Source organism: Cnephaeus nilssonii (genome assembly GCF_951640355.1).
Source record: "Cnephaeus nilssonii genome assembly, chromosome: 13".
Lineage (NCBI taxonomy): Eukaryota > Metazoa > Chordata > Mammalia > Chiroptera > Vespertilionidae > Cnephaeus > Cnephaeus nilssonii.
The window spans coordinates 6236496-6247553 of NC_137084.1; the positions used below are offsets into that span (position 1 = coordinate 6236496).

General features: G+C 56.6%; 1 protein-coding gene across 2 annotated transcripts in view; it reads right to left on the minus strand.

The window, feature by feature from the left end:
• Positions 1-10365, minus strand: part of SPTBN2 (spectrin beta, non-erythrocytic 2) — a 28129-nt gene extending 17764 nt beyond the window's left edge. For both annotated transcript variants that reach the window (XM_079788269.1, XM_079788268.1), the window contains exons 1-11: positions 9891-10365; positions 7613-7764; positions 6987-7160; positions 6124-6215; positions 5910-5990; positions 5460-5575; positions 3178-3290; positions 2849-3036; positions 1348-1465; positions 693-851; positions 70-372 (exon numbers count right to left, since the gene is read on the minus strand). In XM_079788269.1, the coding sequence (XP_079644395.1) occupies positions 70-372; positions 693-851; positions 1348-1465; positions 2849-3036; positions 3178-3290; positions 5460-5575; positions 5910-5990; positions 6124-6215; positions 6987-7160; positions 7613-7764; positions 9891-10068 (1674 nt within the window). In that variant the 5' untranslated portion in view covers positions 10069-10365. The remainder of the gene's footprint in view (positions 1-69; positions 373-692; positions 852-1347; positions 1466-2848; positions 3037-3177; positions 3291-5459; positions 5576-5909; positions 5991-6123; positions 6216-6986; positions 7161-7612; positions 7765-9890) is intronic.
• Positions 10366-11058: the final 693 nt, after the last annotated feature.

Here is an 11058-nt window from a genome sequence, read left to right on the forward strand (position 1 = left end):
TGGAACATCCTCTGTGAAGATCAGCCGAGCACGGGAGGGACTGTACCCCCACAGTCCTGATCACCGCACCTTCATCTCGTCCATCCAGTCCATGAGGTAGAGCAGGTCCTGGAACACCTTCTGCAGCTCCAGGTTGACAAGCAGCCGCTCCCGCCGGGCGGCCACCATCTGCCGCAGGAAGTCCCAGAGCCGCGCCACGTTGTGCTGCCGCGCGGAGATGCGCTTGATGTCGTGGTAGTGCTCGGCGGCCAGCTCGGCGGCCACGGCGTCCACGGCCTGCACTCGGCCGCTGTAGGCCACGATGTCCGTCTCGATGGCCTCATGCTTCCGCACTGCTGCCTCCACGGCCGCCAGCTCCAGCCCAAAGTTGTCCTGGGACAGGGAGGGGAGGTTGGGAGCTCAGGGAGCTCGGCTCCCCCTGTCCCCCAACCCCCCCTCGCCCCCCAGCACTTCGGCCACAAGATGCCAACCCCATGAGGTGGCTCTCAGTTTCCTCTCTATCCCATCTCATCCTGTCTCGCCAACGCTTTCTCCTGCTCAAGCCTCTGGCTCCTGGGATTCTTGGCCTTTTTATCCACGTGATGAACCTCTTGTTTCATTAGCTCCCCCCTTCATTGCAGGGCTTCTTATCCACCACCCTCTCCCCGCTTCTCCCCAGCAGCCCGGACAGGCCAAGAGCCCCCCTGTTCTACCTGGGACACGAGGCGCTGGTTCTCGCTGAGCCAGGTCTCCCGCATGGCAGCCTTGCGGTCGAAACGGGCGGCCAGCTGCTCCAGTTTCTCCTGGCGGATCAGCTCGGTGCGCAGGGCCAGCTCGCGTTCATGCTCGGCTTTCTCCAGCCGCTCCCAGGCCTGCGAGGTGGGACGGGATCAGAGCTGAAGGGCCAGGGCTCAGGAAGGAGGGGCACTGGGGCTGGGGCACAGGGTGAGTCGCAGGGAAGCTCGGTCTGGTGCATCCGTGGAATGCGGTCAGTTAGCCCCGGTGCATGGAAGTCCGAGGAGCAGGGGCGGCCTGAGTGCCGTAGAGCCACGGGAGACCGAGGGGACCGGGAACAATGGCAACCACTGGATCTGTGTGTGTGTGTGTGTGTGGGGGGGGACTGTGGGTGACCCCTATTACTTCTATTAATCATCAGGCTGAACAAGAGACTAGGGCCTGACTTTATTATGTGAACGCACATGGAGAGGCAGGGGAGGAGGGAGGGGTGTGCAGGACGCATGAGAGAATGTGTGAGTCACGTCTGCACCAGGGCGGGGTGTGGGCATCGGGGCCGGTGTTCAAGTTGGGGCAGCAGGGGCTGGTGCCAAGGGTGGGACGCCCGTGGGATGGGAAGGGGAGGCCGTGGACCTTGTTGATGTCAGAGATGAGCCGGCCCTCACGGGGCGTGTACACCTTCTGGTTGTTGGCCCGCAGCTTGCTCTGGATGGTGAAGAGCAGCACTTCCAGGTTCCCTTTCTCTGTGAACCTGGGGCGGGAGGCCGGGGGGGGGGGGGTCAGAGTCAAAGGTCACGGGTTCGGGGAGGGGGGGCACAGGGACTCTACGTTTTAAAATGAAGTGTCCTGTGCTGCTTTTCTTCTCATAAAAGCAACACATGAAAGCCAGAGAATACTGGCGAATCAAAAGGACGTCATTTAAAAACACCTGAAAACCACCCAGAAATGGCCCGTTACCCACTGGCACGCACTTGCTTCATTTTCGTTTTACACAGATGGGCTCGGATCACAGCTGCGGCTAACATTTGTCCAGGACTCTCTCACTGTGGGGCAGGCCTTGTTCCAAGGACTCTACACACATTGCTGAGCTCTCCCTGCTACATCCTCCAATTACCCCCATCTTCCAGATGAGAAAACTGAGGCATGGAGAGGGTAACAACTCTTAACCACTAAGTTGAGCCAAGATTTGAACTCGGGCACTTTGAACCTAGACACTTAGCCCTTTGCTCTCTGTTGTCCACAAATAACTGTTTTGTAAACTGTCATGAACATCTTTTCAGTCAATCGACACATTTCTTCAACACAATTGTCAGTGGTGGTGACTTATTTTTCTTTTACAAAGGTCGTGCTGGTGAACATCCTTGAAGCTACATCTTTGTTCAGTGCCCAGAAGAGGATTTTCTGGGTCAAATCATTCCCTGGAATGTATAGGAATAGATGTTTTCTGGATTAATTCTAGCTTTGGAGCTGAAGCATACTAACTCCAAAAGCGCTCCATAATAGGAAAACAGACAGTTTAGCATATACTTCATAGAACTGCCTAACAGCAGTTCCAGCCATGAAAAGAGTTAATTTCTAAAAAATATAGGGTGTCCCCCCAAAATGTCTTCACACACTTTGAATAATTATAAAGACAGTGTTTATGAAAATACATTTCATTTTTTCCAATGTATACACACTTTAACAGCCAGTAGCTATTATCGCTATCGGCTGTTGAAGTGTGTATACATTCTTGGGGGACACCCTGCATAAACGGTAAGAACCTCTGCAATGTGCGAGCTACTAGCCACACTCCTGTGTTGCCTGTCGGGCCCAATCTCCTGACCCGGTTCCTAAGCTGGGGCTGGGTTGCTGGGACCCTGACCAGTATCTGAGTGGCTTGCACTGACTCTACATCCCTTAGCAATCATTTCCACAGCCTGATTTTTTAAAAATGGATAATCATTTTAAGAATTTATTTGGGAACTGCTTCTAGTGCTTTGAGATGAGGGAGATGAGACCCCCCCCCCCCCCCCCCGGCATCTATGCGCTGCCACATTCCCCTCCCGAAAGGCCACCCTGACTTAGCTTCCTCTCGGGCGAGCACAGCGCAGGGCGGGCCAGCTGCGGCAAGGTGCGGCCGAGGGGCACTTACTTGGGCGGCTTCTCCACGGTGCGGTAAGAATTGAAGGACTGCAGCTGGTTCTGGACCCCGCTCAGGGAGTTGGCCAGCTGCCGGTCATTGAGGGTCACGATCGTTTGCTCGATCCACTGCAGCAGCTCTGAGGCCAGGGACTCATACTTCTCCACCAGGCGCTCGGCCTCCATGGCGTGGTCCAGCACCTGCGAGATAGTGACGTGGGGTCCTGTCCACGGGCCCTGGCCCAGGCCTGCAGCTCCACCCCGCCCCTGCTGGAGGGGAGTAAGACCCTGAGGCCGGGCCTTCTCTGGCCTTTACACCTACTGCCCCGCGGTGGACAGTACCTTCCCAATTCTTTTGCCTTCCACAGCCAGGGCCTTCATCTTGGAGAAATAGTGATAGTAAGTAGCCACATAGGTAATGATGGATTTCTCATCGGGTTGGTCCACATTCACATCTGGGGAAAAAGAGCACTGGGGTCAGGCAGAGATGAGAGACCTGCCTCCCAGAAGGATCCCTGAAACGTGAACCTCTTACCCCAACCCCAGGGCCCTCCCGGCCCTCCAAGGTTGACATCTTGCCAGCTCCCTTCATAGCGAAATGACAAATAAACCATATGAATTAAAAGGACATGAAAAGGTAATTTTTTCTTTTTCCTCTTAGAAACAAGCAGAGTACAAAACTCAGAAACCCAAGGAGGCTTTTGCCAGCATTCTCGATGTGGAGACCAAATTTAGCTGTTGGAGGAAACAAGACAAGGAAAGAAATAGCATTCCCACTTGGGGATGGATCATGGACTTATGGGCTCGAAAGATGTGTAAGAAGTCAGAACATTCAGGGGCAGCAAGACAGAGGTATGAATGAAGCCCCCCGAACCGGGAATGCTCAGGGGAAGGGCCCATGAGCCCCAGCAGCAGGGTTAGAGGCCAGTTCTCATGGCGATCTCTGGGCACAATCAAGGCTGTATCTGACCTCAACGCCGAAGTTCAGCTGTGGGCCCCTGGAAGTAAGTGCCCATCAGGCCAAATCAGCTCCCACCACAAGGGCCAAGGCTGACTTGAAAGCCTTGGGTTCTCTCTCTCTCTCTCTCTTTTTTAAAATATATTTGATTGATTTTTTACAGAGAGGAAGGGAGAGGGATAGAGAGTTAGAAACATCGATGAGAGAGAAACATCGATCAGCTGCCTCCTGCACACTCCCCACTGGGTATGTGCCCGCAACCAAGGTACATGCCCTTGACTGGAATCGAACCTGCGACCCTTGAGTCCGCAGGCCGACGCTCTATCCACTGAGCCAAACCGGTTAGGGCTGAGTTCTCTTAATTAGGCTGACTGTATCCTTCCTAAGGGGAAGACTGGGGGGCCGGAAGCCCTCCAGATCACCTCTGAAAACCCCGAGAAGGCAGGAGCCGCTGAAATCATCGCAGAAAGTTATAGGATACTTGGCTTCACTTAGATGTTCTTTGTCCTAGCTGCGCTTCTCAAATGCTCTACAAGGAACCTTGTACCTGGCCTACTTTCATCACTACTTAGCTGATGTCTGTCACTCCGGGTAAGAGGGCATAAGCCTTTACGCCTACTGCCCCGCGGTGGACAGTACCTTCCCAATTCCATGGCCAGAGCCTTCATCTTGGAGAAACAGTGATGGTAAGTAGCCATATAGATATTGATTGAAGGGGGGATGGAAAACAGGCAGAAAATAACCAAGATTCAAATCGGCCCGGTGACCTTAAGAGGGAGTGTCTCCCGCAGGAGGTCACTGGGCCCCTCCCTCCTTCCCTTTTCTGGCTGCACCAAGACTGCTCTCTGCTCTCAGAGAGGCGGCTGAGAAACGGGAAACCGGCTCTGGAGTTGGTGGGGGCCAGGCCTGCAGGGGAGGGCAGTTGGGGGCGACCAGGCCTGCAGGGGAGGACAGTTGGGGGAAACCCGGGCTGCCTGTCTGTGAATCTCAGCTCCACCGGCCATCTGACCTTGGGAAAGTCACTTCACCTTTACAGGCCGCGGCTTCTCTTCCATTAGCCGAGGGTAATAACGACACTGATGTCAAAAGGCGCGCTGTGCGGGTTACATTAATGAAAGCATGTCAAGTGCGGTGCCAGGTACAAAATAAGAGCCCAGTGGCCATTCCCGGTCTCATCAACGTTAAGATCGGAACCACAGGGGCCAATCAGCAGGGTCAGCTGACCATAAGCCCAGTGCTTGCTGTGCCTCCAGGTCACGTAGCTTAACTTAGAACCCTACGATTTTGGAATAAGAAGGGCCCTTACAGACCACCTAGACCAGTCTTCCCATTTTGAAGACGAGGAAACGGAGCCACTGAGCCAAGTGACTGGCTCCGGGTCACAGAGCTGCTCCGTGGTGGGTGGGGCTGGGACTAGCCTCGTGCCTCGGCTATTTCTGGCGCTGTCTGCCTTTCTTCCCACAGCTTTCACATGTTTAAAACCGGGATATAGTTTTACACCGTTGCATTCAGCCTGTTAGAGTGTATTCCTCAGTGGCGGTTTTTAGCACATTCACAAGGTCGTGCAGCCATCGCCACCATCTAATTCCAGAACACTGCCATCGCTCCCCAAAGAAGCCCCATCTGTCTCTTTGGCACGGCATCGTGTCCACACGGCTCTGCCCACCTTCAGGATCCAGAAGCTTGGTCAGTCCCAGCTCCTTCTCGGCCAGGTTGAAGGCGTTCTGTAGGTTGTAGTGTGCGTTACACTTCTTCAGGGACTCGAAATCCAGCAGGTCTGGCCTGGGACGGAAGGAATACAGAAATGTCAGAAACACCTAAGATCCTAAAGAGGAAAAGCAAAGCCACCCCTTTCTTTATCCTAAGTCACTAGGTCCACTGTGTCCAGAACCAGGCACCCCAGACCCACACTCACTGCGCCTACGCCCCTGGGTTCCCATCACAAGCCTTCTTTGCAACACTGCGCCCCCACATCCTGGCTCTCCTCCCAGCGTTCATGCCTCACAATGGCTGTGGAGCGCGTCTCATTGCTCCATCAACATGTGTGCGTGCCCCTGGGTCAGGAACCCACCCACCCCAGCAGCTCCGACGGGCCCGCTGACCCCCTCCTCCTCACCGGTGTTTATGCACAATGGCGTTGAAGGCCAGCCCATCTCTCCAGCTGGTGGTGAAGTTGTGCACGTTGACATTGGGATACCTATAAACAGAGACGAGGGAAAACTGGTTCAAGCTCTGGTCCGAGACTCAAGGTTCCTGGGGCCCGCCCTTCCTTTATCGCCCGGCCTCGGTGCCTCCACCCGTCCACGGCCACGCTCCCTGGGCAGCCTCACCCAGCCGTCTTCATCTGGCACCACAGCAGCAAGGCATCCTTGGCTGACTTCTTCTCCTTGTTGTCTTCTGTTTCCACACTGATGTCTTGGATCTAAGAGGGAAGGAAGGGAGGCCCTGACTCCCTGGACAGGGGCTCCGGAGTTATCGGAGATGCTCCGAGATACGTGGCAGAAAACTGCTCTCTAGACTCCTGTAATGGGGGTTAGAGACGGAGCCTGGGGACCTTTCCTCCTGGGCTAGTGACCACAGAGCACGGGGTCAAAGGGCTCTGCAGCAGCAGAGTGGGGCAGGAAGTCAGAACAGTGGAAGCGCCTTGAAGTGAAAGGTGCTGGTTCCTGCAGGTGGGGATCTTCGGGTGGGCGAGTAAACCTGCTGAGAGCTGGGTTTCGAAGGTGGAGCGGACAGAGCCCTGCTTAGGGCTGGAAGGAGCAGAGGAGGCCACATCCGGGGAGACCAGGAGAGAGTGGTGGCACGAGGACACGGGACGGGCTATGCTCGGAGCAGAGGGAGTAGGTGGCTGTTGTTTGCAGGGAGGTAAGCGGAGTCAGAGGCAGAGGAACGGGCCAGTGACCAGACCCAAGATGTAGTTCCAAAACTCTCTGTGGTGAAGAACCAGTTTGTAAAACTTCCAGTCCCTCGTGGACCAACATGTGGTCCTGCTGCCCATGCCCAGCTCAGAGACCAGGCCACAGGGAACTGGCCACACCAGTCTCTGCCCTGGTTAATGAGGAGGGTCCCCTGATGGCTACACAAGGTTCCACCCCCTCCACTGTACACTGATCCCACCCTGGACAGGCAGGGACCGCTCACGGTGTAGCATTGAGGTGCAGAGCACATGCTCAGTGGCACTGTGCCCGGGTACCTGGAACCGGAGGATGATCGTCCAGACCAGCCCAAGGGTCAGGCGGTGGTTTCCGTCCACAATGTCGTGGGAGCCCATGTTTTCCAAGTGCACTTTCTGCTCCTTCAGGAACTGCAGGGCCTTGTCCACATTCTCCAGGCAGTGGATCCGCATGCGGCCCTTTGTGGGCTTTGGCTGTTGAGGGACAGGGGACACAAGGGCATGGGACCGTGGGCCTCCTCCTCCTTCCCTCCTACCTCCCCGGGGCCCTGCTGTGCACACCTTCCCCATGACCTCCCTCAGGAACACAGGGACTGCCTCAGGGCTGGGCCCAAGTTCACGGAGCCAAAGCTGAGGTTGCAGATGTGGCTTGGGCCAGATTAAGATTCCCAAGGGAATTAATTGCATGCAGAGTGGGTGGGAAAAGAAATGTTTTCAATGGGGCCACTGTTCCCGTCTCCATGAAGCAATGCTCCTGGTTAATCCACGCAGCAAAGCCTCAGAATGAACCCGTGCCCCGTACCGGGCAGCTGCTGCTCTCCTCCGCTGCTTTGAGGGGTCACTCTCCTCTCCAGGGGAGACCCCTGCAGATCATCCCCTGGACCACCGTTTCTCAGGCTCCCTCCTCCCTGGTGACCACCGCTCACCAGTGTCTCTCCCGAGAGCACCTCGAGGAGCCTCAGGAGGTTACGTCCATCCCGGAGGTCGCTGTACAGGTCGCCCACCCGGCACGTCACCCGGGCCAGGTGCGAGTTCACCCACTTGGTGAAGGTTTTCTTCTGCACGGCTTCTCGCTCATCTGCGGTGGCAACATGAGGCCATTGCTGTACTTCACGTACAGTTGTTTCTAATGACCAGTTGGTGGAGTTGTGGGGTTGTGGGGTGAGAGGCAGGAAGTGAGGTCTGGGGAGCGGGAGGAGGGAAGGAAGATGGCCAAAAGGAAAATAACTCGAAAAGCAGGGAAATAAAGAAACTGGAATGAGCTCGTTCCTGTAAGCTAAAGGACAAAAATGAGAGCAAGATACACGCTTTGAGAAGAAAGGATGAAAGAAATTAGAAGCTGCGAAACATGGAGGGAAGGGCTGGGATCTGGGGTCAGGGCGCGGCCACGTAACAGCAGTGCAACTGTTACTTCCTCTCTCAGAGCCTCACTTTCCTCATCTATAAACGGGCATCACACTTTCTACTTCAGCAGGTCACTGTGCTGGTTAAACGGGCCAGGTGTGCAAGATGCCTGGATGAGTCTGTGTTCTACAGGTGCCAGCCAAGGCCAAGGACAGTGCTCGGCCCGGCAGGCCGTGCGGCTGCGCTCTCTGGGTGGTGGGCAAAGGGGAGGGTGTGGACATAATGCACAGCAGTGGCTCTTGCACGTGGCTACTAGAAGGATGTGACATTACAGAGACTGCAGGCTGCCGGAGCCAGCTTGCTCTCCTGGGAGAGTTTAAAGTCGGGTTTTCCTGAGGTGGCTCGTTCAATGGGCTGCAAGGCATGTGCTCCCAGGACACCCACGTTCCGAAGGAGAAAAATAAGACCTTGAGGTTGGGAACAGGGAAGAGAGTGAGCCCCAGAAACACGGGGTACGTGTGGGGCGGAGCCAGGCAGAGTCAAGTGCCAATTATCTCAAAAAAATGGGGAAACGTCCTGTTGCCTGGTCCACGGGGAGGGGCGCTGCCGAGGGGATGCTCTTAGGTTCCACCAAAAAAGAAAAATTGAAAACGCCATCAATGACAACGTGAGGGAAGCAGCTCAGGCCACTGCACGCTGCCTCGATCACTGAGATTCTGTCCGCTCTCCCCAGGGGAGCCCAGGGCAAGGACCCAGCCCAAGCGGCCAGGACCTGAAGAGTCACTTTTGTTTCCCTCTCAGCACCAGCATCTCAGAAACCGAAAAGACTCATCCCTTAATCTCACATTCCTCCGTACCTCACCCACAAAACACACGGCACACCCATGTCTAGTCCTGTCTTTCTTACCTCCAACCCCTGCACCTGGGCCAACCTCGGGGTTCTAACAGCTGCCCGGGCCAGCTCGTGCTCTGCAGCATTGCGGGACCAAGGGTGCTTTGGGGCCTCCTTTCAGGGTCTACCGACTGAGCCAGGGGTTTCCTGGACCACCTGCCATTCCTGGATCCACGGGGCTGCCCATGCCAGGCACCCGGCGGGGAGGCCATTTCGGCACACAGATAGGATGAACGGGGAAGACGCGGAAACGGTGGCAGCCGGGAGAAAAATGTGCACAGCCAAGCACTAGAGACAAAGTGTAACTTCATCAGGCGTCCACAACATCCATAGACAACCCCCAACCAAACACAGCGACTTCCAGAAACACACGGAAATACTGGTGCCAGACGGACACACGCCTGCTCAGACTTATACCTAAGCCTGCCTGCACCAACTCCCTTTGACACGCTGCCCAGTTCCCACACACGCTGCCTCCTCACCGACTCAGACCCACTCCGAAACTCAGGGCAACACTGACAAGCCTGGTTCCCAGGCCTCCTGGCTCACTCCCCTTTTCTCCTTCCCCAAATGTCCTTCGCCTTCAAACCCACTGGACGTGAGTGTCTCAGCGAGACCTCGCGGGCGGCCTCCCTCTTTGCCGACACGGGCGCTGCTTTTCTCAGCCTCGCCTGCCGCCTCCGTGGTCACTGCATGCGCTGGGGGACACGGGCTGCGCCGCACTCGGCGGGGCCTTGCGGTCACACCCACTCACACGCTCACAGTCCCTTCCAGGGAGCGGGTCGCAGCCTTTCCCCCTGCTGTCAGCATCCACATATTTCCTGGCCACTTGTAATTATTCCCCTGGCACACCGGCTCCCAACACAAACGCCTGAGTCACAGCCAACGTTCCACCCCGTGTTCTTCGCTCTGGCTCCTCTCCCACGCCCCCAGGACCCCCTCCGCTCCCCTGGGCCCGAGGAGCTCACCTTGAAGCTGTTTGAAGCGTCCTTCCAGCACGCTGGCGTACTGCGCGGGGTTGATGAAGGCAGCTGGCGAGAGCAGGAGGCCCCTGGGGTTCTGAGACCCTTCCACCGCCTCATAGTAAAACTCACCAGCCCCGTTCAGGCTGTGCCCCTGCACCCTGCTCACTCCGTTCCCATTCATGGCGCCTGCTGCCTTCGACACAGTGGGGGCCCAGAGTCCATGCCCTGCCCGCACAGGGGCAGGGGAGCAGGTTCAGCCTCCCTGTCGCCTGGGATCCCCAGAGGCTGGGGTCCTGGGTGGTGGTGAAGGGGGTAGTCCAAAGATGGCAGAAGTTCAAGGAGTTAGAAAAAGGAGTTACAGGATGTCTGGGTTCCCCAACTCCCAGACAAGTAGCAGGGCACACCTGGCTGTGGCGAGAGGAGACAGAGGCAGCTCCAGACAAACAGGTTGGACAGTGCCGGGGGAGGGGTGGGGGCGGAGCTCGCCGGCTGGGGCAGGGCCAGGCCCTGTGGGGCGGAGGAGGGAATTGCAAGCCTCTTACAGACCTGCCCATCAGGCCCTGAGTTGCCTAAGAGTCCAGAAAAGCCAAGAGAGGATTCCCCAACAGTAAGTCCTGCTTCCCAAAGGGTTTCAGTGGTGACTTTCGGAGGTCCCCCTGCAGGACATGGGCTTTGATCCCCAGCTCAGAGAGCAGAGAAAGAGAAATTCCTTCCGCCCCTGTATCTGTGAAATCCGTGTTCTTCTCCCACTTGTCTGTCAGCATCGCCTCCAGTCCCACCCCTTTCCTGACACCGGGCCCCGAGGCCCCCAGCCAGGCCATCCCAGGCCCCCAGTACACCCACTGCTGAGCAATCGACCAGATTCCCTTCCGACCTGGCTCTGGGCTCCAGCTCTTTCCCTTACAGCCCACCCTGGCCTCTCCCATCTGCATTCATTCAGCATCTGTTTGGCACCTACTAATGCGAGGTGCCGTGCAAAGCAAAGCTCATGAGGAGAGGCCTCTTCAGAGAGCCAGAGGCAGCATGGGGCGCACAGACAGCGCCCCAGTCCTGGTATCGCGTGGCATGGGCATCAGACATCATGACAGTTCCAGAGGCTACGTGCAGCCAGAGCCAGGGCACCAGGGAAACTTTCCCCCAAGGAGGCGACGTTCTCCACAACCCGTGTCTC